The 26833-nt window shown below is 42.0% G+C and overlaps 3 protein-coding genes across 5 annotated transcripts in view; 1 reads left to right on the top strand and 2 right to left on the bottom strand.

Annotated features, from left to right (window-relative positions):
- Positions 1-226: 226 nt before the first annotated feature.
- NICN1 (nicolin 1, tubulin polyglutamylase complex subunit) lies at positions 227-16813 on the bottom strand. Of its 2 annotated transcripts, XM_089526394.1 has the most exons (8): positions 16746-16813; positions 14629-14770; positions 14134-14322; positions 8551-8664; positions 6956-7027; positions 6663-6767; positions 5071-5150; positions 227-4018 (listed from the first exon to the last, which is right to left on the bottom strand). In XM_089526394.1, the coding sequence occupies exons 2-7, from the start codon at positions 14767-14769 to the stop codon at positions 5109-5111; spliced, it is 663 nt and encodes a 220-aa protein (XP_089382520.1). In that variant the 5' UTR covers position 14770; positions 16746-16813; the 3' UTR covers positions 227-4018; positions 5071-5108. The 2 variants fall into 2 exon arrangements, with proteins under 2 accessions (XP_089382520.1, XP_089382512.1); XM_089526386.1 differs by lacking the exon at positions 227-4018 and having other exon boundaries at positions 4989-5150.
- A 393-nt stretch (positions 16814-17206) lies between these two features.
- Positions 17207-24428, top strand: LOC149321655 (mannose-1-phosphate guanylyltransferase catalytic subunit beta). The gene is made up of 9 exons (XM_089526373.1): positions 17207-17374; positions 17610-17690; positions 19570-19618; positions 19985-20127; positions 20885-21043; positions 21218-21296; positions 21997-22124; positions 22384-22566; positions 23690-24428. The coding sequence occupies exons 1-9, from the start codon at positions 17246-17248 to the stop codon at positions 23819-23821; spliced, it is 1083 nt and encodes a 360-aa protein (XP_089382499.1). The 5' UTR covers positions 17207-17245; the 3' UTR covers positions 23822-24428.
- Positions 24429-24629: 201 nt separating this feature from the next.
- Positions 24630-26833, bottom strand: part of LOC149321653 (E3 ubiquitin-protein ligase RNF123-like) — a 149686-nt gene continuing 147482 nt past the window's right edge. For both annotated transcript variants that reach the window (XM_089526322.1, XM_089526313.1), the window contains one exon: positions 24630-25977. In XM_089526322.1, the coding sequence (XP_089382448.1) occupies positions 25878-25977 (100 nt within the window). In that variant the 3' untranslated portion in view covers positions 24630-25877. The remainder of the gene's footprint in view (positions 25978-26833) is intronic.

The following is a 26833-nucleotide window of genomic DNA, read 5'->3' as shown; positions in this document are numbered from 1 at the left end:
AAAGGTGCTGCAAGATCTTTCCCTACAGATTGGCAAACCAGAGTCTGGGACTCACTGGGGAGGGCCTTGGGGGAGAAGGCAAGGAGTGCCCAGGGCTCCTCAAGAGGGTGACCAGGGGTCAATAACGGTAAAGGAGGACCAGGCACCGCAGAATGTTGGCCTTTCAAGAAAAAAGGAGGACCGGACAAAAGAAAAGCTCACAACACAGAAAAATGGATCCATTTCATATGGTTTATTCAGCAGTATATTGTGGTGGTGGTGCTGGTTTGCCACCAAGTCATATGTGACCTACAGCAACTCTTAAGGCCAGCCTACAATAGGGTTTTCTTGACAAGTTTCTTCAGAGTGGGTTTGCTGGTCCTGCCTTCTGAGGCTGAGAGAGTGTGACTTGCCAAAGGTACCCAGTGGATTTCTGTGGCTGAGCCAGGATTTAAACCCTGGTCTCCAGAGTTGTAGTCCAACACTCAAGCCACTACACCAAGCCAGTCATATACATGTCACAAATACTGTATTTTATTATGTACTTGACCATATAGTTTTTCCTGATGAACTTATCTACATTAAAATGTCTTGTTGGCTTGCCATATACCTAAGAGAACTCTGAGCAAGGCAAATACTTAAAAATGGACTTTACTAGTAACAAAGCCTTGACTGAATCTACATTAATATCATTCCTTTCATTTGTCCATTGAAATGAAGGAAAAACCCCTTTCAGCATTAGCATTGTGTCCTCAAGCAGCCCATGGCCTAATGCATTTGCTGTCCTTTTCCCCTCCAAGAAGCAAATGTGCCTCAAACTTTGGGGCCAAATCTTGTTGGTTGCTGTTCCTAGGAAAAGGGACTTTAGAAGGATCCATCCTATCCACCTCTTTGCAGCAAGGACAGGCTGCCAGGGAGACTAATTTATCAAAGGAGAACAGCCAAACTGGTGTTACTCAATGTACCTCTTGTTCGTGTTCAAAATGGAGGACATTTTGGGATTATTCCTGGACAGAAGGCTGAAATGTAGGACATGTCCTGGGAAAGGAGGACACATGGTCACCCTGGCTGAGGAATAATTAGTAAATGGTCCATCTCCATCTCCTGTGGACTGAGTAGGGAAGAAAGCATACTGTCACACTCCTCATGTTAACCAGTTCATCCTTGTATGATTGTTATCACCTAACTATTGTCTGTTAACTGTTGTCTGTTAACAACCACTTTGTTGTTGTGTGCCTTCAAGAGTTTATCTGGAATAAAGACAAAGGCATACTATCCCACTACTTGTGTTAATCAGTTTATCCCTGCATGATTGTTACCACCTGTTGTCTGTTAATGACCACTTTGTTGTGAGCCTTTAACAATAATAATAATAATAATAATAATAATAATAATAATAATAATAATAATTTGTTTAGGGGAAACTGTGCCTTTGTCTTCCTCCAAGGCTGAGAGAGTGTGACTTGCCCTAGGTCACCCAGCAGGTTTCCATGGCCAAGCAGAGATTTGAACCCTAGTCTCCAGAGTCCTAGCCCAACACTAAAACAACTACGCCATGCTGGCTCACAAAGAATTCTTAGTAATCCCAATTACAGTTGTGGGAGTGACTTTTGCTTCATTTCAGAGTTACAGTATGTCACAGTTGTTTGGGTAGGATGATCAGGCAGGACTTTTTGTTTCAATGTTTCTGTTTGTTGGGGATTGAAAGATACAAAGAGCCGTGTGTGTGTGTGTGTGTGTGTGTGTGTGTGTGTGTGTGTACACACACACACACACATATTTAGGAGTTTATCACATGGGGGAAATGTGGAGTTTAAACAGTGATTAACTCATGAAAATCACGCAATTGACAATAAAACGTGATTAAAATAAGATTGACATAAGAGCCATTATCCCATGAATAACCAGGCAATAAACAGTAAAAAGAAATTCATGGGAAAATCCCGTGAATGATTTGCTGCCGTTTCTTGCCTGGTTATTCACGGGATAATGGCACTTTAATCACGTTTCATCTCGATATCGTGTGAAAACCATTAGCACAATTGCAGGATTATGACAGATTAAGCACTGTTTATACTTTCAATTGTTCCCCTGTGTGATAAACTCCCTATAAATAATGGGTTGGTTCAAGGCCTCTAAAAATAAAACAATTGTTCAAGATCTTTAGGGGAACAAATGCTTAGGTCACAGTATGCAAAGCCTGTGGCTTTCCAGCTGCCAGACAACACATCCCATAATCCTTGGCCATTGCTGTGCTGGCTGTGGTTGATGGGAGTTAAGAGTCCAACAATGTCTGGAAGCCAACAGGTTCCTCACACCTAATAGAAGAGGATAAAGAAAGTGCAAGAACAACTAGCAAATTAATTTGCCTGAATGATTTTGCGTGGCCATTCTTATGTATAATTTTAAGAACATCAGGATAGGTAGTAACATTTCTGTATACCATAAAAACTAAAACACTAGTTTAATGTTTTTACCCCCTCAAATACAAATTTGCTTTTGAGATCTTATGGGGAAGTCCTCCTTGTGATCTCACCACGCTTACAGGCAATTGGGTTGGGTTGTATTTTTGTCTTTTTAATGTCTTTTTAGAATCAGAGTCGGAAGAGACCCCAAGAGCTATCCGGTTCAATCCCATTCTGCCATGCAGGAATACAGAATCAAAGCAACCCCGACAGGTGGCCATCCAGCCTCTGCTTAAAAACTTCCAAAGGAGTGCGTTCCACTGTCAAACAGCTCTTACTGTCAGGAAGTCCTCCAAATGTTGAGGTGGAATCTCTTTTCCTGCAGCTTGCATCCATTGTTCTGTGTCTTAATCTCTGGAGCAGCAGAAAACAAGCTTGCTCCATCCTCAATATGACACCCCTTCAAATATTTAAACAGGGCTATCATATCACCTCTTAACCTTCTTTTTTCTGGGTAAACATACCCAGCTTCCTAAGTCACTCCTCACAGACCATGGTTTCCAATTGCTGTAAATTAACATTTTTAACACAATTGGTTTTAACCTTTGTATTGCCCATTTTTGAATTGTACTTTGCTTTAACTCATACTTTGAGCTGCTTTTGCTCCCATTTTGGGAGAAAGGCAGGATATAAACTGAATTAATTAATTAATTAATTAATTAATCTATCTCATGGGAACACAGGAGATGACTTTCTCAATGGCTGCTCCCAGGCTCTGGAATTCCCTTCCTAGAAAACTTAGATTGGTGCCTTCTTTGTTGTCTTTCCATAGGTTGGGGAAACCGTTTTTGTTTTGACAGACCTTTGAGTGTTTAATTTTTGTATAGTATAAGTTTTTTAGCTGTACTGAGCTGTCTTGAGTCCCTGAGAAAAAGGCATCACCACCACCACCATCGATTCATAAATAAATTTAGCATTTTTCCTAAGTACATAGGTAAGAATTAATACTTTTTTTTAGTGTATGCAGTTATAATAAGCACATGAAATAAATAAAGGAATTGTCCTTTATTTGTGACTTATTTAGCATCTGCTGGGAAAGACCATACATCAATCCTGATTTAATACAATGGATTTGAAGACCACTGCAGTTCTTTCAAGTTATAAATAAATAACATAAATAGTTCATAATAAATAATAGGGAGGAAAGTACATAGATACAGGAAACTAAGTAAGCCTCCTCCTGAGATCTAATGTCCAGCATTAAAAACCATATAATAGCTGCAGATCCTACTGTAGTAATTCATTTTGTTCTGCAGTTTAGTGCATCTGACAGCTAGAGATTGTACAGATGCTGCAAGAAGTGTCGCTTACCACAAGGAAGATACATTCGTCTGGGAGCAATGTGGTGCAACAGAAATAGAGAAGGTGCTCAGATATTCTCTTCCTAAGCTGACAGAGTAGCCCTTGGAGGGGAAATGTTAGACTTGCTTTGCCAGTGGGCAAGTTGAGAGAAAGTTCTTACTTAACGTAGGAATATGGACCCAGCCTTTTCCCATAAATAGTAGTCCACTTTAGCTCTCAACACGTAGTGTCTGTGTGCAATAGTTCACCCAGTAGAAATGAGTATCTACAACCTGCAACAGAGGTTAGTTGAGGAGATGGAACAGACAGTTAATAAGGACATGTTTAAGAATACATATGAGACAGTAGTTTGTGATGCAATTTGACTTTCCATAAGAAAGCTCCAGAACATCAGCAGACAGATTTTCTAATTTTGCTTCCTGAAACCTATATAGTTATGACAATTAAAAATCATTATGGGCTCAACTTAAAATCAAAATATTGCTACAGTTTGACTTACACAGAGTGCAGACTATCACTTTTGTTTTATAATATTTTTTGCTACAACTGTTTCCTGTACTGCAGTAAAGTCACTGTCAGCTTCAAAGATGTCAGGCCTAGGTCTATGAAATCATTAGCTAACTTATTCTCATCTCTTTAAAATAGGGATAGATAACCAAGATCCCACACAGATATTAATGGACTAGATGTTCTATCATTCATAATCACTGCCCATGATGGAACCAAGAAACATCTAAATGAACACATACTTCTCACCCTTTCTTTTGGGGAGAATAAGGGATAAGCTTTTAGGAAGTTTCTCTTATTGTCTCCACATTATTAATTAAAGGAAAAAGGACTGACACTCCGTGGACTGAAGTGAGGAAACCATAGCAAATAAACTCATCACTGAACTCTGGAATTCTAAGCCTTGGATTTGGGAATAAAATGCTTTCAGTCATGTTATTCTCAAACCATTTCAGGCCATTCCCTTAGGAAAAGCAAGAGATTTCCCACTCTTACAGTACCAGTATCTTGAAAAGGATGCTCAGTTTTTTTCCTTTTACATGAGCAGGGTTTGGAAAAGCAAAGCAGTAGATGAAAAGCCCAAGTAAGGCACCTTCAATCCAGGTAATCCAAACTTGCATGGCCTAGTGCAAAATAAGAATGTTCTCTAGATAGGGCCTGGTTGAGGAAAAGATGGCATGGGAGGAAAACACTGCAAAGACATCTCTGAACAGCAGAAAGAGGAAGGACTGGAACTTGAAGCTGACAGATTTAATCCATCATTTCCTTCTGCCTCAAAACTATTCAACAATATAGGCATGCAACCCAGACAATTCACCTCTGAAGTGCTTTTCCCACTTCTGGCCCAGGGAGAATTCAAGTATAAGACAGGATTTTAAGATCATAGGAGCCATCAACCTGAAACAGATATAGAAAATTATTTTTAGCAAATGTTCAGCAAACTTTGAGTATTGTATGACATTTGTTCCCTAATGACCCTATACTCTGGGAGAGCCATTGCACTCTAGTTGTTGTTGTTGTTATTATTATTATTATTATTAACCTTTATTTATAAAGCGCTGTAAATTTACACAGCGCTGTACATACAATCTTTTTAATTGGACAGTTCCCTGCCCTCAGGCTTACAATCTAAAAAGACACGACACAAAGGGAGTGGTGGTGGGGAAGGGGCCTCTCTAGTAGGATAATACATATAAAATACATAGCAATATAGGAAATGATTCAATAAAACAAGCAACAAAAGAACATCAAATAGCAAGTGACAATTATGCAATGCCTGGGAACGCTGCCCTGAATAGGATGGTCTTCAACTCCGTTTTGAAGCTGGTTAAAGAAGTGATGGCTCTTGTTCGTGGGGGAAGAAGGTTCCAGGAGTGAGGGGCAGCGAGTGAAAAGGGGCAAATCCGAGATGAGGCAGAGGAAATCCTGGGCTGGGACAGCAGACCTTGACTACCAGAACGGAGGGCCCTAGTGGGAAGTTATGTGTTAGGATGGGATGAGGGAAATCAGGACTCTCTTGAGCCATGAAAATGACAGTGAATTTACGGTTTGGCTTAATAAAGGTACCTCCACACTATGGACTTGGACATTTTTCTTTTAACCAAAGTGGCCACAGCTGCATTTTCTTCTTACAATTTGGGCCACTCACTCAAAATAACCAATCTCAAAGGGTAGCTGTGAGGATAAATGATGCCTTGAACCATATATGCTGCTCTGAATACACTGAAAGGTAGGCAGGATACAAATATAACAGATACATTCGAAGTAGTTGATACATTGCTGGACATGGATTAAGGTAATAATTGCAAACTTGGAGCTCTCCTGAGAGAATCTCCCATCAATCCCAACTAGCATGGGCTTATAGTCAGACACAATGGGAGTTGCAATTCATTATCTGGAAAGCCAGAGGCTCTCTGCCAATGGATTAAGAAGATAATTCAAATTCCCATTCAGCCTAGTAGGAGACTTTGGGCCAGTCACTATCGCTGACTTCAGGTTAAAATGGGAAAACCTAATAGTGGTCACCTGAAACTATCCACAACAGAGGTGGAGAACTGTCAGGGGCTAGGGATCACAACAGCTGCACCCCCTGTTGCGTCTTCTGCAAACAATATTTGAAAAAACGTTTACTCCAAAATGCCTCACAATATCCTCTTGGAGTAAATTTCACCACGTCTTTGTCTGTCTCTGGGCCATTTTAGCTCCAGAAGAGGGCTTTCTCCCAACATCCAGATCTTTTGATATCATGATGGAAGTCGTGATTTCTGGCAGCAATCTCTGGACATATAATCTGCAGAGAGGTAACCTTCCTCTTCAAGAGGAGAAACATTTTCACCACACTAGTTGTGTATGAATTCTGGACTGCAATGAATAATGCACTACCACTACTATAAGCAAAAGGAAACTAACATCAAAGCGCCCGATCCTTGTTGCTGGCTGGCTGGCTTGGAGCATCTCTGTCAGAACCCACATTTGTTGCACTTCAGAAGACACTTTGTCAGCATCAGGCAGATTCTGAAAGCAAAGAATAATTATATTCCAATTGGCACTTTCTCCCCACCCCGTTTTTGATACTTGCCATTTTATCAAGACACTCCCCACTAAGTGCCCATTAGCAATTTTAACCAATCCTTTTGGGAGCTCTTCACCTAGAAACATGCCCTGACTGGAAGAAAGGCCTTGGTCTCCATGATAATACTGACCTCATGCACGTTTGCTGGCTGTTCCTGAGGTGACGGATGAGAAAGCCAAGCTGGAAAGCCTTTCTGTGGACTCTAGAAAAGAAAAGCAGCCCTAAGCAGAATTACATAGAAGCAAAGATAATACTGTACATTACCATCACCTAATCAGTCTCTCAGATCAGGCTATTGATAGACAAGTAAGAGGTTTCAACTGTTTCTGGAAAACACAGAGTTCCCTTGTAGGAACTCCTACTTCAGACTTTTTCAGAAGTATTACTTACAATGTGATAAGGGAATACAAGTGGCCTGGATATTATGTGAGTCCATATTATGCAGATCTAATTGTATGCACAGACCTTCTCCTTGCTGGTCACTCTACCTTGTGTTCAGAGTTGAATAGCTGAAGCCACAGAAGTCAACTTTTTGCCAGACAGTGGTCCCCCTCCTCCTCCTTGGGCTTTCTCCAGAGCTGGGTGGCCCCTGTTACTTGCCAGCCTATCCTCCTCCTTAGCTCACACCTCCTTCAGCAGAGTCACCAGGCAAGGGAAAGGAGTGGGCTCCCAGGCCCCACAGATAACTTGCCAGGCCATCCCAGTAGTGGTGGCCCCGGAAGGAGTCTGCAATGTAGACTGGGAGGAGCACATGGTGGCAATGGCAATCTCCACCTGTCTGCCTTTGCAGTCTTTTGCTCATTCACTCACTCCACCTGCACAGTTCTTTGCTGCTCACTGGGTGGGTAATACTTCTGCAGCAGTGGTAGTGTGTTCACACAGCAGTCTACCTTCCTTTCCCATTCCCCTGTAGCCAAGCCAGAATAATAGTGAGGTCAAAACAAATGTGTTTTGGGGGCTAAAATACCTACGTTGTTCATTTTGGGTAAGAAAAATAGGGTTCCAGATTTAATGGGAAAATTGTATTACGTGAAATGTCCCAGAATTGATCCCTTGAGTAATACACATGCCAAATGTCTAGAGTCTAGGGTCTGGAGTTATGTTCTTTTCCCTACTTGGATTTCACTGGTAAAGCTTACAATAGGATAATTTTCAAAATTAGACCTGGCAAATGAGGAGTTAAAATCATGGGTGACTACTTCATCCCATGTTCACAGAGAGACTCGGGCAGCTGCATTCATCAGCCAAGCACAGGATGTAAATTCGGTGGCACAGATGACAAAATGAGAAAGTGAAGTGTACACTTCTTCCATGGATGACAGTGCTCCATGAATGAGACACTGCGAAGGCAGGTTTAGCAGTTGGATCACACAGAAAACTCAAAGTGGCTGAAAGGACAATAGGTTTTGCTCCACAGAAGCTGGAAGTTAGGTTTTAACAATTGATGTGAACTATTTCAAAGCAGAGAACTGGAGCTTGCCTGGCAACTTTGCATTAAATGAAGAAAACCAGGCACAGCATCTTCTCCAGTTCATCTGTGTGGTTTAGCATCCTCTTGGGAAAAAAAGTAAAACACAGAGAGCTCACTGTCAGACCAGCTCACTGTCAGATTGCAGATTCCTTTTTGAAGAATGTTTAATCTGATCATCTGTCACATTAATCAGGGAGGAATGGGAAAGTGGCTATAGAAGGGGAAAATGCTGTTAAGAAACATAGGGGATGCACCTTCAAGCCCCCAGGGAAAAGTTGCAACTCCTCAATGGTGAAATGCAACCACACTGGAGATGGTTGGCGCAGAATAAGACGTATGGCGGCCACCCGGTCCACATCACAAAGCATCTGGCAAAAGGAAAGAGACAAAGAATTATTGAAACAGATGCAACAGTAAGAATAGTCTGAAACTTAACTCATCACTCTACCATCAGAGGGATAGGATGAAAGTTTTTTACTGCACTGCACCAGTTAAACCTAGAACTGTCTGTATTATCTGCACTAATGGTAACACTAATACTATGTGTACTTTCTCCTTGACCTCACTGATTATAATCCACCACTCCCATAACCATATGGACATTGGAAATCCTGGATAAAACTTCAAGTATATGATGGAGTGAGCTATAGTCCACAAAGCCCTCATGTTAATAAATTTATTAATCTTTAATATGCCACAGGACTCCTTATTATTGCTATTGCAATAGACTACCATGGCCACCCCTTATATTAACTTAGAGATCACAAAACACAGTGCATGCTCTCTGTTTCTTCAAGTTCTATATCATGCATGATGTAAATTTCTTCCATAAAGAAAGAAAGTGGTTGATGACAGATTCACAGGACCTGAAGGAAAATATCTTAAAAGTAGCCAATAGGTCACAGAAAATAGATAAAATATACAAATTGGGGAATAACGTGTTGGAGATGCCATAAAGCAGTGGGTTCCATGATTCATATGTGGTGTTCACGTGTAAAAGTGAAAAAAAATTGCAGAAAAATCCACATAGAGATAGCAAAGATATTTAACATCCAATACCCTATGTATCCTAAAATATACTTACTTAATAGGCCCCAACCCTATTCAATTACTATATAAACCCGCTAATTTCCTTTCTGAACAACCCTTCCTTTCACTCCCCCAAGTTAGCTAATAGACATATCAATATATTATTATATGCTGACAACACGGTTATTTTATCTCTGACCCCCACAGGCCTTAAGAGAGCCCTAAAATCTCTTGTTCACTATTGTGCTGAGGAAAAATTAATAATAAATTTCTCTAAGACCAAGATCCTTACCTTCTCTAAATGCCCTAAATTGAGAAATTGGATGCTGGAAGGGCAACTTATTGAACAGGTTAAAATCTTTAAATACTTGGGGACTGTATTTCAAGCTTCAGGGAGAAGACACGCTCACTTAGATTATGTTATTCGAAATAACCAAAGAACGGCAAATTCTATTCAAAATTATTTCTTTTCCAAGGGAGCCCAGTTCATTCCCGCCACAATTAAACTTTTCACAGCCAAAGTAAGATCACAATTACTATATGGAGCTCAATTAGGACCTTATAATGACATGATTGCCCTTGAATGAGTACAAACAAAGTTTTTGAGGAAGATATTTCAGGTAACTCGTTGTGTGCCAAATGCTGTATTGCGAAGGGAAGAAGGGATTAGTAAAATTGAGACTATCCTGTGGATTAACATCTTCACATACTGTCTTAAATTAAATAAAAATCCTGGAGGATTAACACAATTAATCCTGGTAGACATTCATAAATCCTCTTGGGAAATAGCTATAATCAAGAAATTGAATCTTCTAGGACTTTCCAGGGATACCATCCTAAAGCTGGAAATAGATCAAGCAAAACTGGACATTAAACAAAGGATCTTAGACATCGAAGGCCAGATAGAAATTGCTGCTTTTCCTAGACATATAGTGGTTAATAATTTAATGTTGGTCTCTTCTACTTATGTCATGTCACAATACCCAAATTTAGGGGAGCTTTATCTTTAGCTTGATTTAATGCTCTGCCAACAGCAATGTTAGAAGGAAGATATAGGAAAACACCTTATGAATCTCGGCTTTGCCGGTGAGATGGTGGTGTTATTGAAACGACAGAGCATGTTCTTCTGTACTGTCAATTTTATAAAGATATTCGCCATCAGCTGATCATGCCTCTCCTAAATAAATACCTCGGTCATATTGACACTTTCTATTTACGTTATCTTTTGGATAACCGAAAACCAAATGTTCTTCATAAGGTGGCAAAATTTTGCTATACTGTATGTAAATTACGCCCCCAACTGGTTGCTGACGAAAGCTGAAATGTTTACAGCTGATCTGAAATCGTATCTGAAATTGTATACACAATTTTTAATAACCGTGTTGTGTAGTTGTTGTATTGTCAAGTTTTGTATTGGTCAATGACCGAACAAAATTTTTTACTTTACTTTACTATTTACTTAATATAACATCTACTATAAAAAGAGAGGATGAAAGGAAACACAGGAGAATAATACTTTATTTGGTAATGGCGACAAGAATAATTTTAGTAAAAAGATGGAAACAAGAAGACCCCAACAAATTGAGGAATGGATTTAGAAAATACATAAAATGAGAGAAATGGACAAACTAACAATTTTGATTAAAGACAAACCAAAATCAAGAGTAGATGAGGAATCATACTGAAAAGAAAAATGGAGAATAAAAACGGAGTTTATGCAGTGATGTTATTATCCATGTATAAAGATAGGAAGAAATCAGTAAATACAATACTAGATTAAACCTACAATATTATTTTTACTTTCTGGAACTTGTATAGAAATTTTTGAAAGTAGTAAAAGTAGACTGCTTATAAAATAATTTTTATAAGAGTTAATTTAGAATGACATTAAAGAAATGAAATGATCATGGGAAAACAGAGAATGGGTCCTAAGGAATTAGGGAGATTAAATGACAAAATAGTCAAGAAGAAAATGAAAAGAAAACTGGTTGGAATATTAGTTGCTGTATACATAATCAGTTAGAGGAACACGGTTTGAATAGGTTTTAAAATAAGATGTAATGGCTATGTTCTGAGAATGAATTTAATTGAAGAATTGATGTCTATAAAGAAGGCCCATGAAAAGCCATAGGTAGAGAAGAGCTAGAAACTTCAAGGTGTCTGGAAACTTGTATATTTTATGTTGTTATGAAGACCAATAAAAAAGAAAGAAAAAAAGAAAGAGGCTGATGTTCAAGCCACGAATCTGGAATCTTATTATACTCTAAACATGAGGGTTACAATGAGTCAGATTTGACTCAAGGGCACAACAACAACATGGGAAGAGGAGAAGGCTATAGGCATTCACATTGCTATGAACGGATGCTTTAATTATTAATTTTGTTGTTATACTGCAAGAGCTGTTTTAAACTATTCAGTTATGCTTTCATTAGCAGCTGCTTTGAGCTGTTCAGAGGAGGTGGGATATAAATGTTTTAAATCAGTAAAAAAGAAATAGAGGCACACCTCAGTTAACAAAGCCTCTGACAAAAATGCTCCTTTTTACAAAGCATTTTTATACCTTCAGGCCCTGCTTTTCCTTCTTGTTCCCTATCTAGCTGGCCTTTTTTTAGTAGCATTAGCTGAAGAAACACAGACTTTCTGTGTCAGTTTGCATGAGTATATCTGCAGCTAACAATGTAATGCATGAACTGAGAAGAATGGGATTCTGCACTAGCCAGTCGCCTTGTTGCTGTGTGTGCCAGCCTAAAAAGGCAAAATAAACAGCAGCTGCCTCCAGAATCCCTTATTGAGCATGTGTGAACAGCAAAACAGAGAGAAAAGGAGAAAGCAGATAAGATGCCTCATCAGCTACCTCTGGCACATTAAAGAAGCATAGATCTGTAAATGTGGCTACCAAATTTAAAATCATAAGAAAAGTGGAAGCTGGTGAAATTTTAAAAAGTCATGCTTGGAGGCGTTTGAAATGAGATTCGAAGTCATCTCTAGAAGGTTCAAAATGTTTTTATTTACTTAGGCAAGAATAATTGACCTGGTTGTTTCATTTCACCAGTCCGCGTTGTTAGTCTGAATGAAAACTTTGCTGAAACATGCTAAACTACTCCTCCTTTTTGTGGCACTACCTTTCTGTGATGCTGGGACTGCATGCTTCTATGAGGCAAGAGGCTATGCTGATGGCAGTAATGCTGCTAATAGAGTCTCCCATGGCAGATAGGCTTTTGCAAGGAGCTAGACTAAATGTGCCAAGCAGTTATTGGGCATCAGCAGCAGGGAAGGAGTCACAAAGGAATTGGTAAGGAAAAAATAAACTCGTTTGAGATGTGCTGCTGGAGAAGAGTTCTGTGGATACCGGGGACTGCTAACAAGATAAACCAATGTCACATAGACAAATCAAGCCTTGCCATAGAAGCCAAGAGGTACTCTGGACATACCACGAGAAGACATGATTCACTAGAAAAGACAATACTTCTTGGTAAAGTTGAGGGAAATAGGAAAAGAGGAAGGCTGCATTTCAGATGGACAGATTCAATCAAGGAAGCCACAGTCCTGAGTCTGCAAGACTAGAGCAGGGCAATGAAGACAGGGTAACTTGGAAGTTGCTCCTTCATGGTGTCTCTAGAAGTCGAAGTTGACTTGACAGCAGTTAACAAGAACAATAAAAGTGACATTACTATCCCTCAAAACTTTTCCTATTCAGTAAAGATGTTCAAATGATTTGCTGGAGGGAGTGTGAGGAGTAAGCCACGCTAATTCACATGTGACTAGTCTGCCCACAGCTGAAGGCATATACTTAAACCTACTGAAGCTATTACAAGAGGGGGGAAATTATTAAAAGGGGTGCATTCCTTTTATTTTATTTTTTCTAGACAATAATGCATTGTTACATACAAACACATAACTTCGCCAACTTTTATTTGTCGCACATAAACAAATCGCCAAAAATTGGAACTAAGCAGATGATTTGAACATTCAAACATGGCTCCAAGGAGTTTTGGACTTTTCATTGTATGAAAAACAGATCATGAACACAAGGTATATCAAGGAAGAAACCAAAGAGAACAAGTCTGTTGGGAAATGGTTCCAATTATTGATTATTTGAATAACAAGGGTGGACTTTGGACAATCTCACTACACCACAAGAAATTTTGGAAGGATATACTGATAATATAAATATACTTGTCCTTTTGTGAGAACCTTTTAACTACACTCCTGACTTGACTTTGGCAGAATCTTAAGATGTGCATTTGTGATATTCCTGTTAATCATTTACTTTATTTGTTAACAAGCTCCCATTCTCAAAGTTTTGTTTTAAGATATTTTCAATAAAAACATCAGCAACAAAGGAACCTATTCTTATTCTTTCCAAATTATTTCTGCCTCTGGTAGCAAATTTTCTATTAACGAAATAATGTTCAGGAACATATCGACTTAGCTGAGGCATACTTGTATCACTGAATACCGTTCCTCAGTTTACTGAATAGCAAACCTCTGTCTGATGAGAAGTACTAAGGATCACCAAGAGTACACATTTATAAACTTGCACTATCAAAAATGTAGTTTTACTGGTACCCCCATCGTTAATATGGCTAGGACTGTTAGAGGTTACAATTCAACAACATCTGGAAAGCCACGTGATTTTCATCACTGCTCTAAAGAGTTATTTATTTATTTTTTAAAAGATACATACAGAGTGATGCTTGTTCTTGCTGTCAGAGAGAGCAGTTTGACAGGTCAGACAGGAAACAATCTGAGTGGCAAAAGAGACCACATCAACTATACACAACGCTGATATAAGCTGAAGTTCTGACCTGATGTCTAGACAAGGAGAAGTAGTCCTGAGAGCCTTCCTCTGTGTGTGGGTTGGGCATTAAACAGTAGTTCCGCAGACAAGTAACCCATTTGGAAGGACTTTCATTCCCTCCATCTGCAGGGCTACGGCGCTGCACCCGAAGAGTCAAAAAGGCTGTGTAGTAGTTCTTGAATATGATTTCTTGCAACTGAAATAAGAGATGAATGAGATGTCTAAAGTCATGCTAAGCAATACACAACATACTTCAAGGGATGTGGATATATGCTCTGGGAAGTCCGCCTTCCTTTGCTGAGCAATCTTCACTGTTTCCAGAAGAAAATAAAAGTAGAGAATCCTGCCCACATCTATGAACTGAATTCATGGCAGAGGCAAATTTGGAAGTGGAGTTTCCCTGGCTCACATGTAATCCCCTAAAAAACTAACTGCAGGGTTAATGCCATATGATGTGGTAACTGTTAGTGCCCTACATTTGTTATTTTTTTTTCACACTTACATCAATGACCTGAGAGTGAGGGAGCACAACATCAATCACTACCACACCTGGACGGCCCAGCTCTGTCCTCATGTCTCCCACTTGTAGAGCCACTGGGCTTTTGATGGTGCAGGGTGCAGGTTCATGGGCCATGGTCCCCATCCTGGAAGAGAGCAATGGACAGAGTTCAATGGCACAAAATAATTATACCTGTCACTATCTGATACTACTCCTTCTGACAGCTCAGTAGATCCTCAGTAAATCAACTCATTCACAGTACAATGGATTTGTTACTTGGAAATATGCCCTGCTGTAGTTAATGGGAAACACCTCCCAGTAAGTAAATATGGGGTCAAATAACTTCTTTTGGCATTACAGAAAGAAGAAGAAAACACACCTTTTACTAACAATAAAGGGACTTATGGTACTTTGGAAACTAACTCTCTTTTACTGTGCCATAAGATTTTCCAAACACCATCCACTTCATCAGATGTAATATACAAATTGAATAGCGTGTCCCTAAAAGCTTATATCATAGAATTAGCTGGACTTTAAGATGACACAACACTCTTTGTTGGTTTTCTTGAAACAGATTAACACGGCTATCACGCTAGAAATCTTTCACTAACATCAACTTAGTCTGCTGCCACACTGCAGAATTAACGTAGCCTGACATCGCTTTAATCCTATAGAATCCTGGGATTTGTAGTTTGTTGTGGCACAGCGTGGCATAGCGGTTCGAGTGCTGGACTGTGACTCTGGAGACCAGGGTTCGATTCCCACTTTCAGCTATGTAAACCCACTGGGCGACCTTGGGCTAGTCACACTCTCTCAGCCTCAGGGGAAAGCAATGGCAAACCCCCTCTGAGCAAGTCTTGCCAAGAAAAACCCACTATTGCTTTGCCTAAGGCTCTCCATAAATCAAAAATGACTCAAAGGCACACAACAAACAAACAAACAAACAAACAGGTAACACCAGAGCTTTCTGACAGAGAAGGCTAAATATCTCACAGAACTGCAGTTCCAAGGATCCCATAGCATTGAGCCACAGCAGTCAAAGTGATGTCAAACTGCATTAGTTTTGCAGTGCAGACGCAGCCTGAGGAATCGATAAAAGGAACTGAAAAGGTCACAGTGGGAATACGACGTGAACCTAAGGCTGCTGCTGCCACACTGACGCAAAGTAAAGTTGGTCAATGTGCTAACTGCCAAGGACCCATCCTATGGAATCCTGGGATTTGTAGTTCACTGTTGTGGCACCAGAGCTCTCTGACAAGGAAAGCTAAGTATCCCATGGAACTACAGAATCCCAAAATCCCAAGGTAATATTGAAGCCACCTTAATTAGGGCTGCCATAATTGTCCACTTTTACCAGGGACAAAATGTAGGACAAATTCAAGACCAAACTGTAGGGCAACTGCAGGACAAAACTCAGCTCAAAATGTAGGACATTTAAGGTCCACCATTTTTCTTCAATGTCCTACATTTTGGGCTGAGTTTTGTCCTGCAGTTGTCCTACAGTTTGGTCTTGAATTTGTTCCACATTTTGTCCCTGGTAAAAGTGGACAATTATGGCAACCCCCCTCGCTGCTCCTTGAGCAAAATCATAATTGAAAGCTTTATTATTATCATTATGATGTTGTTGCTGGGCTGTCTGGCTGTTTCAATAGCCGGATGCCATTCTGTTCTTATGAGGGAATTTTAATTCTTGTGCCGGTGGGAGAAATGATGGGTTTTATTCCGTTACTGTTGCATTTCTACTTTTATTGTAAGCCGCCTCGATCCTGATGGGGAGGCGGGACATAAATAAATTATTATTATTATTATTATTATTATATTTATTATATTATTTATTATTATTTTAACGGGTGACGACTAAGATCCAAAACACACTGCAGAAATAACCCAGTTTGAGACTGCTTCAGCTGCCCTGGCTCAGTGCGAGGGAATCCCAGGAACTGTAGTTTATTGTGGCCCCAGAGCTACTCTGATAGAGAAGGGCTCCATGTCTCGCAGAACTACAGGTCCCAGCATTCCACAGAACGGAGCCAGGGCAGAACCAGAGCAGCTAACCCTGGGGCAAGCGAGCCGCCCATTCCCTCCCCAGTGTAACCCCCAGACCCTCCTTTCCTCCTCACCTACGCCTTCCCTTTCCAGCACCTGCGCGTAAGGGCAATGCCCGCTACAAAGATGGCGGCATCGCGCCTTGCAGGCGATGACGACGCTAATGACAGACTGCATTGCTTAGCCTCACTTCACCTCGCGCGCATGCGCCAACTATTACGTTCACGCTCTGCGCCGGAGGAGTTCGGAGAGGGGCGGGGCTCCGTCGTGGAAGCCTCTCCCCGTCAACGTACTGTATCTCAGAACGAACAGCGACGTGGCCGGCGAGGTCTTGTTGGCGCCCTGAGGTGACGCACGCGGCTGTTTCGCCTTAACGGTTGCTGTGGCGACGCGGTCGCTTCGCTTCTGATTGGCCAGGAGCTCAGCCCACTCTCGCTCGGCATTGGACGGCTGGGGAGTTAGGAAACGTAGCAGGCGCTGATTGGCTGATCGGCGAGAGAGGGACGTGGAAGGCGAGTAGGAGGCTGGCTGTGGCGAGAGCGCCGGGAGCGGTTCTGGTGAGGCTCCCGGCGGGATGAAGGCGCTGATCCTGGTGGGGGGCTACGGGACGCGGCTGCGGCCCCTGACCCTCAGCATCCCCAAGCCCCTGGTGGAGTTCTGCAACAAGCCCATCCTCCTGCACCAGGTCGAGGCCCTGGTCAAGGTGGGCGCCGGGGGGAGGCCTATCTTCTCTGGGCCATGGTTCCAGTCATGCAGCCCTCTCTACAAGAGTGATCCCCAGACTTTGGGCCTCCAAATGTTTTAGACTTCAACTCCCAGAATTCCAAATCATTGGCCCAACTTGCTAGGGCTTCTGGGAGTAGGAGTCCAAAACCCTGGAGGACCAAAGCTTGGGAACACTGGCCTCCAATGACTGCCTGTTTCCTTCCCTCCGGCAGGCAGGGGTGGACCATGTCATCCTGGCTGTCAGCTACATGTCGGAGCTTTTGGAGAAGGAGATGAGAGAACAAGAGCAAAGGGTAAGTGCCCCCAGAGGAGCAGTCCTTCGGCCGCTTGCTTGGCCAGCCTTCTGCCTTAGGATGTTGGGAACAGACTCTGCCAGTCTAAAGCAGCGGTTCTCTTACAGCTCTCCAACAGTTTGCTTTAATCGGTCCGACTCTGCTCAGGCAGTTATTCTGTCTATACTGGGAGTTTGTGTGTGTGTAAACCTAAAAGCTGCATCTGCTGCATTTCAATAGTGTATGGCTAGGAGATTTTGCTTCAGGTATCCTTTTAATTGAACTTAACATAGCCAAACTAAACATAAGCCGGTCCTTTTGTGCAGGCATATCTGCAAACACTGCTCCATCGCTATGCTGCAAAAGCAGGGTGTGACCTTTTCCTGGCACTCCTTGAATGCTCTTTTTTCTAACTTCCTGTAACCCAGAGTTTATGGGATCAGGTTGACTGACAGTAGTTGCAAAGCCTTGGTGAAAAGCAAGAGGACCCAGCTGTAATGGTAGACCCAGCCGCCTCTTGTGATGGGAGGGCAGATTATTTGGGACTCAGGCATTCTGTTTATTTCTCAGAGGAAGAAGAGGACTATAACTACTCCGTGTAAAGAGCCAGCAGCTCCCTTCTCTGACACTGATCTTGTCCCTGTTGGTTTCAGGCGTGCCTTGCACCTGTTGGCCTGACTGTTAAGATAATTGAAGGAATGGAAGAAATGTCTGTCCTTTCTTTCCCTCAGTACCCAGTGTCTTCTGTATGGTTGGTAGTTGCAGTGATCTTAAGCTTGCTTAACTTAAATCTGATTCAGTTGTACTTGATGGAGTTGCTTTCAGTTAAGTGCCATTAGGATTAAGATGTCAAAGCAAGGATGGCAACTGTCAGGGGCTTGTTGACCGCATTGGTCTCCCAAGGCACCTTGGAGGACTACACCACCATTGCCATGGCCCCTTGGGCTCATGGGAAGCAATCTTTAACTTCTTAACTCAACCTCTAGACAACAAAAAGCCCCCTAGGCTGTTTTAAAAAGAAGTGATTCCTCAAGCAGGAAGTAAGCCAGTAGTCAGCTCAGGGGGAAGGGGTTGGGAGGGAGGCCTGAGGGCTGCATGCAGCTCATGGGACATGTTTTTCACAGCCCTGTGCTAGAGTGAGATCATAGATGTGGATTTTGTAAAGGGGTAAGCTAGCACAGCCACATTGCCTAATGTAAGCCAGTCTTCAGCAAATCTGTTACAACAGGCATTGCTGTTGTGTGCCTTCACATCATTTCCTCCTTATGACAACCCTAAGGTAAACCTATCACAGGGTTTTCTTGGTAAGTTTCTTGAGAGGAGCTTTGCCATTGCCATCATCTGAGGCTGAAAGTGTGACTTGCCCATGATCACCCAGTGGGTTTCATGGCCAAGTGGAGATTCAAACCCTGTTCTCTTGATTCATAGTCCAGTGCTCAAACCACTATGCCGGGCTAACTTTTAGAACAGGCATTCACACAAACTAAAGTGTAGATTGCCATGAGTAACTGTATGTTAGTATGATTATCTTAGTTGTAAGAATTGAGTGGGAATGAGGAGCCCTGGAGGCACAGTGGTTAAATGCCTGTACTGCAGACACTCACTCACAGACCATAAGGTTGCGAGTTCAATACCAGCAAAAGGGCTCAAGCTCAACTCAGGCTTGCATCCTTCCGAGGTCGCTAAAATGAGCACCCAGATTGTAGGGGGCAATTGGCTTACACCTTGTAAACCACTTTGGGAGTGGTTAAGTGCACTGATAAGCAGTATAGAAATATACTTGCTATTGCTATCATTGACAATTGCTTAGTGTCATGGGCATATTGTGCATCATGCACAAAAAACATTGCATATTGCCTTTCTTCTGATTTGAGATTCCAAATTCTGCTTTGTTTCCCAGTTGGGCATTCACATTTCCCTGTCGCATGAGAAGGAACCACTGGGCACAGGTAATTGACACTGCCAGTTTCTAGTCAGTGGGTTTGCAGAGGATTCAGAGGGAGTCTGTAACTCTGTTTGGGTTCTTGGAAATGATAAGCGCAAGAGGGAATTGGGAACACATGCTCATGGAACCCCTTCTGCTCATGGCCTCTCCATGTGGATGAGGAAGGTCTGCAGAGTAAATGTAACCATATTCAAGTGAATATGACCATCAAACCTCTGTACATCCTTGAGCTCCTAAACACATTATAGTGCTGACTGCATGTCAATGAGGACTGGGCACTTAATTCATGTAGCAACCTTTGTGCATACTGGTTTCAGTTTCTGGGGGATTGTTAGTAGGTGAACTCTAATTACTCCTGTTTCCTTTGCAGCTGGCCCTCTGGCACTAGCCCGGGATTTGTTGACTGAGAACTCTGAGCCTTTTTTTGTGCTCAACAGTGATGTGATCTGTGACTTCCCATTCACAGACATGGTGCGCTTCCACAGGCACCATGGAAAAGAAGGCACCATTGTGGTAAGTATCTAAGTGAGGTGAACCACATTTCTGCAATGCTTTATCATTTTGTACAATCTGAGAATCTTTTCTGAGCTCTACTGGTTGTGGATCTGCCCCAAACCTGCATACAGCAAACTAACTAAGGACATAGAAGATAGGAATTGCATCATTTCTGTCAAGTTTAGGGATACTGCATGAACAAAGGAAAAGGAAAAGTATCATTTAAAAAGCCACACATGCTTCTGCGATGTTATGAAGACTTCTTTTTGTTTACATATGGAGCAGTAATACTCATAAATGGACCATTGTAACCTGCACATCCAGGTTTTTTTCCTGTCTAGTGCACAGCCCAGATGGATTGTATTAAGCACATTCTGTGTGAATATTGTTGTGTGCACTTTAGTCAAGTCTTATAGAGATCTCAAGGTGAACCTATGCCAGGGTTTCCTTGGCAAGATTTGTTCAGAGGGAGTTTTTGCCTTCCTCTGAGGCAACGTGATTTGCCCAAGACCACCCAGTGGGTTTCCATGGCTGAGTGGAGATTTGAACCATGGTCTCCAGAGTCCTAGTCCAACACTCAAACCACCACACCATGATGGCTCTCTGGCACAAATATAATCCCATCATAATGGTACCTTTTCCCACAGATGTTTAAAAAGAGTATTAAATGGGGTCAGAATAAAATTGATGAAGTCTGCATAACATTTCTTTGTGATGTATCATTCAACTGTGTTTAATTGCTGTGATTTGCTCTGACACTCACTTTGCTTTGCAGGTGACAAAAGTGGAGGAGCCTTCTAAATATGGTGTAGTGGTGTGTGATGCAGATACTGGGCGCATACACCGCTTTGTTGAGAAACCCCAGGTTTTTGTCTCCAACAAGATCAACGCTGGCATGTACATCTTAAATCCAAGTGTGCTAGATCGAATCCAGGTATGAGACTGGAAGGTCAGAATATTGTAGAGGGCAGACTGAGGTGGCTTGGGCTAGATTCTGGTTAACCCACTCTTTCTGATCTGGGTGTAAAATTAAGAATTTATTATTCCATGGGAACTGTGCATCCTACACCTGGAATCGCCAGCTGATTGAACTTTTATCTTCTCTTAGCTGCGGCCCACCTCAATTGAAAAAGAAATCTTCCCAGTGATGGCAGAGCAAGGCCAACTGTATGCCATGGAACTCCAGGGTAAGGTTCAGAGTCTGGCACATGTGTGAGGATTTAAAATTTTGCTGTAAGAGCTGGCAAAATGAAAGGTTAGCAGAAGCCATTTTAGACAACAATATAGTAATTCGTGGAGGTGCCTGAAAAATGGAGCAGCAGTTAAGAGGCGAAATAATGTTAGCATATGAAGAACTGTGATACCACATAATGCACAAGTTCAATGTTATACTTGACATTTGAATATTTAACCATGTTTCTGCACACATTATATGCCCTTTCTGGGAGTAGAGGCTATGAATCCCCATTGTTGGGAAGCACAAAAAAGATTCCTCGATCTCCTGCTTGTAATGGCTAAACTAGATGTATCTTTGGTTTGACCCAGCAGGACTGTTAAGTTCATGGACCTGGGATACAAAAGTCATTATCACATATTAGTGTAAAATAATAATAATAATAATAATAATAATAATAATAATAATAATAATAAATTTTATTTATATCTCCCGCTTCTCCCTTCGGATCGAATACTTTTCAGCATACTACTGGACTTGGAGAACTCACCATCAGATGATATTGAGAGTGACAAGGTTTTGTTAGACTTCCATTCATGTGAAACTTCCACATTAGACTTGGTCCTCCTTCCATTCATACAATTAGTGTCAGTGACACTAGAAAATAGTCTTAAGAGACTTGAGCCTTATTAATGCTGCTTTTTTCATCACAGGGTTCTGGATGGATATCGGGCAGCCGAAAGACTTCCTGACTGGCATGTGCATGTATCTACAGTCTCTCCGGCTGAAGCAGCCTGAGAGGTTGCACTCAGGACAAGGATTTATGGGGAATGTACTAGTGGTAATTTTACTTTTGTATTTCTTTGAAGAATAGTAAGTATTTCAACATGGGTCAGTCTAGAACTTGTGCTACACACTGAGGAAAGAAGAAGCTCTTGATGTTGCATCTTCTTTCTTGGAGACTGAATGTAGGTTGGCAATATTGCCAACCACTTAATTTTTGTAGAAGAAGAGGAAGCTATTCCTTGGTTTTGGAAGCTGGATGTTTTTCGAAGATTACAAGGCCCTCTTTCATCCCAGTTTTTTCTCTTTGATTTTAGGACCCAACTGCCAAGATTGGCTCAAACTGCAGCATCGGTCCCAATGTCACCATCGGGGCAGGTGTGGTGGTAGAGGATGGTGTTCGGATCAAGCGTTGCACTGTTCTGAAGGGGTCACGCATCCGTTCCCATTCCTGGCTTGAATCATGTATTGTTGGCTGGAACTCTTCTGTAGGCCAGTGGGTGAGTGCTGTTAGTAGACAAGAGATGTGGCTTGACAAGGCTGAATCCTGTCTGCATTTCCTGAAGTGTGAGCTAGAATGGACAGTGCACTCAAAAGTCACAGGGATGTGTTCTGTTCCTAGTGGGGTTTTCCCTTCTTTGAACAAAATAATACATCTGTATGCATCTGCATATTCTGTTAAATATTGGACCTTTGCCTTTGGGATGCACGCTTCTGTCATCATGTCTAGTACTTTTGTTGTTTTAGGAGCTGATTTCATAACAATAGAGCTTACTGCATTACAGTATTGGTCTTAACTTTCCTGTGGGCCAAATGGATAACAGCACTTAAGTCAATTGTGCAGGGAATAGGTTCAAGTGAACCTTTACAGGCAGTAAGCCTCAGCTGCAGAGCCAGTGTGATGTAGTGGTCTGGAGACTAGGGATCAAATCCCCACTTGGTCATGGAAAACTCACTCTCTCAGCCTCAGATGAGAATGGTGGCAGGCCCTTTTTGAACAAATCTAGCCAAGAAAATTACTTGATAGGGTGGCCATAGGTCAGAAATGACTTGAAGACACATAAGAAACCTCAGTTATCACTCTGATGGCTGTTAGCTTGCTTTGAGCAGCCTGTGCTCCTCCAGATGCTGTAGACATCACCCCTCTATTGGGTATCCTGGTTAGAGCTGATGGATTTGTAATCCAACAACACCTGGGCAGACTAGAAGTTCCCCAACCCATTTATTTAATTGTCCAAAGACAGAAAATAGGGCTTAGATAGAAGCATTGAACTAGGACTGTGAAACCAGGATTCAAATCTCAGCTCAACCATGTAAATTCACTGGGTGAACTTGGGCAAGTCACACTCTCAGCTTCAGAAGGTGGCAATGGCAAATTCCCTCTGAAGAAACTTGCCAAGAAAATCCTGTGATAGGTTCTCCTTAGGGTCACCATAAGTCAGAAATGACTTGAAGGCACAAAACAACAGAAGCTAGTCAGCTCTTGAATAGCTTCGTGATTATTCTGTAGAGGCAATAACTGCCTTCACTTACTCCATTGCCCAGGTTTATCCTCTAAAACATTTTTTTCTTGCTGACCATAGAGATGTAAAAATGTAGCTCTTTGCTCTGCTTTTTCCTCAGGTACGGATGGAGAATGTGACAGTGCTGGGAGAGGATGTCATTGTAAATGATGAACTCTACCTCAATGGTGCCAATGTGTTGCCTCACAAATCTATTGCTGAGTCAGTACCAGAACCACGCATCATCATGTAGCAGTTCTGGAGGCTGAATATGGGAACTGCTGATTGGCCTCCTTCCTATTTTGCCTTCTAATGGGATATCCAACTCTGTGCCTTGGCCGTTGGGACGCTTTGCTGAATTCTCAACTAAATTTTGCTCCATATTATAACAACTCTGCCCCTGCCGCTGACATCCTGACCCTTTGTTGGGGCCCCAGGAGTGCAGGTAGGACAAAGACATGTGCAGGAACAAACCTCAGAATTGCCTCTTGGAAGCAGGTGAAGGGGAAGTTAACCTATGCCAGCAGCCTAGTTTAGAAAGTCAGAAAATGGAAAATCATCTGCTTGTGCTGCAGACATTGGGATAACATAGCACCTCAGCCACTGTGAGACAACAGGCCCAAGAAGGGCTGGGGAAATGAATGAACAGCATGTGATGTCACTTCAAGGTAGTACTTGGTGGCTTCTGAAGCACATGTGGAAGAAAGAGTGCAGAGCTGTCCTAGGGAACTCTATTGCCTTACAAAAACTGGCTCCTGTCCTCTGTATGGCCAATAACCAACTGTATTATTCAAGAACTCTGGACAAAGCTCTGTCGTGTAATGAAAACAAATGAAATAATATTATATTGTAATTAATAATGATACTGTTGTGTGTTATATTTCATGTCCCCAAGAAGAACTCAAGAAGCCAGCCATAGACCTAATGGGTAGCATACTTTTCCTAATGCCTTCCTAGGAAATACTCCTGTAGTTCCTTTGCCAGCTGTTTGCCTTTACTAGCTATAGCCTACCTCCCAGAGAATGGCTCATAATATTAAGGAAAAATACACACCTAACAACTTTAAGGAATAATAATTTAATATTCCATTTTATGGAAGTAACACCCTCCAGTTTGGAGGGGATTGTGGGAGGGAGACAATCATAGATGCACATAAGTTAAATTCCTTGCTCCAAGCACAATGCTTGCTACCCTCCCCAACACTTCAGGTTACAAGTCTCACACACAGTTAGTAAATGGTTTGTTGTTGTTTTAAAAAATCTTGTCTGCTCCTGGATAGTACAGGCAGTCTGGTCACACAGTGAAGGGCTGGTGCCATAGGCACCTTCAGCTGGTGGAAGATAGCAGTGCAGACAGGTTTACTCCTGTTGTAGCCCAGAAAATCAACCTAATTAGTACTTTTCCCAAACACTACACAATGCAGGGATCAAATACTGGTCCCTACAGTGTCTGATATTTTTCCTTGGGGATGTTTGGATGTTGGTTCAGACTTATTCTTCTGGTGGCTGTGGGCTTCACCTCTGCACTTATATTAGTCACAGCATAGTGTGCCTTTTGTCACATCACCAGGCTCCCCAAAACAAAAGCCTGACCTAGTGTTTTATGATGTTTCTCCAGGCTTTCCTTACCTTGAAAGAAATGCCAGATTCTTGAAGAGCAAATTCGATTTTTTAGGCAGACAAATGGGTACAATATCACTCACCTGCCCCACCTCTTGATTGCATGTGGAAAAATTATTTATCATCTCCCTCTGTCTCAGAAGTCAACACATCAGGTGGTACAAGCAGATGGGCTACTGCATAGTATGCCCACATAAAATATTTCTACCAACTCTGAGCCACACATGCATGATCAAAGAGCAAAGTGCTGTAGCAGCGGCAAGAACACACGTGGCTGGTGAGCAGCTGGACTCCCATCAAGAAGAGCACCACACCACAGAGGAGGTTTCCCAGCTACAATAAAAGATAGGCTTCCCAGGGCAGATGCAGGAAAGGAGGTTCAGGCTGAGGTAGAGAACCTGAGTATGTTCTGCCCCCTTGTACGTACCCCATGGGAAAAACCAATGCCTGTATATTTGGAGTCAATGAAAGCAATAGGAAATGTACCTAAATTCAGGGGGACTGAAGGGGACAATGTGGCCTAGGGGATGCATACAGCAGTGCTTGGCCTGCAAGAGGTGTTATAAATAAAACTGAGCTCCGCTATACTGAACAGCAGCTGCCTTTGACAGAGGTGTCCTCAGAGCAGGGAGAGTCCACCCTGTGGAGAAGCTGCCCAGGCATGTGGCCCTGCCCTGCAGGGTCCAGGCACTAGGAGGTGGCTGGCTTAATGTAGTCATCCACACCCGTGATGGTGGCTTTGCAAAAGAAGCAGTCCTTGTTGTTCATCAGGTGTTGATTGATGCAGGCTCTGGAAAGACAAGAAGTAAAAGCTCGTACACAACGCTTAGAGGTTAGAGACAAAGTGGGTTTATCTTGTACGTTTAATACAGTGGGCCCTTGGGATCTGCTGAGGTTTGACAAGTCCCATTAAATACAATGGCATTATAAAATGAATATCCCTTATATAAAATGTAGGTTTTATTCAAGCCATGCTAGGTAAAATGAATGCCCCTTGTATAAATTCAAGGTTTGGCTTTTGGAATTAATTTTTAAAAAATATTTTCAAGTTGTGGATGGTTGAATCTGCAGATATGGAGGGCTGTCTGTTGGCTCCTGATAACCACAGTGTTGTACAGGACTACAGCATAGACTACAGGATTACTATGCTGACCAGTGCCTGCTCTGTTCTTATGATTGAAATTCTGCAACCTGGCTGTGTGATGCAAATTAGCCAGATGTAAACATTTGCTTTTGTGCATGGCTGCATCGTTTTGCTTCTGCTAATCACAGAAATAGTCAAAGAGAAATGGAGGGCACTGAGAATTCTAAATAGTCAGACCGGTATAACTGTTTGAGTGTTGGATTAGGACCCTGGGAAAACAGAGTTCAAATCCCTGCTCAGACATGGAAACCCACTGGGTGACCTCAGGCAAGTCACACATACACAGCCTTAGGGGTATTGCAAAGGCATCCCTCTGGAACAAGAAAACCCCTTGGAAAATCCCAAGGTTCAATTTAGGGTTGCCATAAATTGGAACAATAACACAACAATAACAGGGAATTCTGCCTTGCTTCTCATGACCTAAATACAATTTGTTAGTCCCAACTAGCTAAACTCACCAACTCAATGGACACTTGGGCCTGTTATAGACTGCCAAAATAAA

Source organism: Sceloporus occidentalis, unplaced genomic scaffold (assembly GCF_023333645.1).
Source record: "Sceloporus occidentalis isolate IW3139 unplaced genomic scaffold, rSceOcc1.0.p SCAF_1, whole genome shotgun sequence".
Lineage (NCBI taxonomy): Eukaryota > Metazoa > Chordata > Lepidosauria > Squamata > Phrynosomatidae > Sceloporus > Sceloporus occidentalis.
The sequence above is the reverse complement of the archived record's forward strand: the minus strand, read 5'-3'. Positions and strand labels throughout refer to the sequence as shown.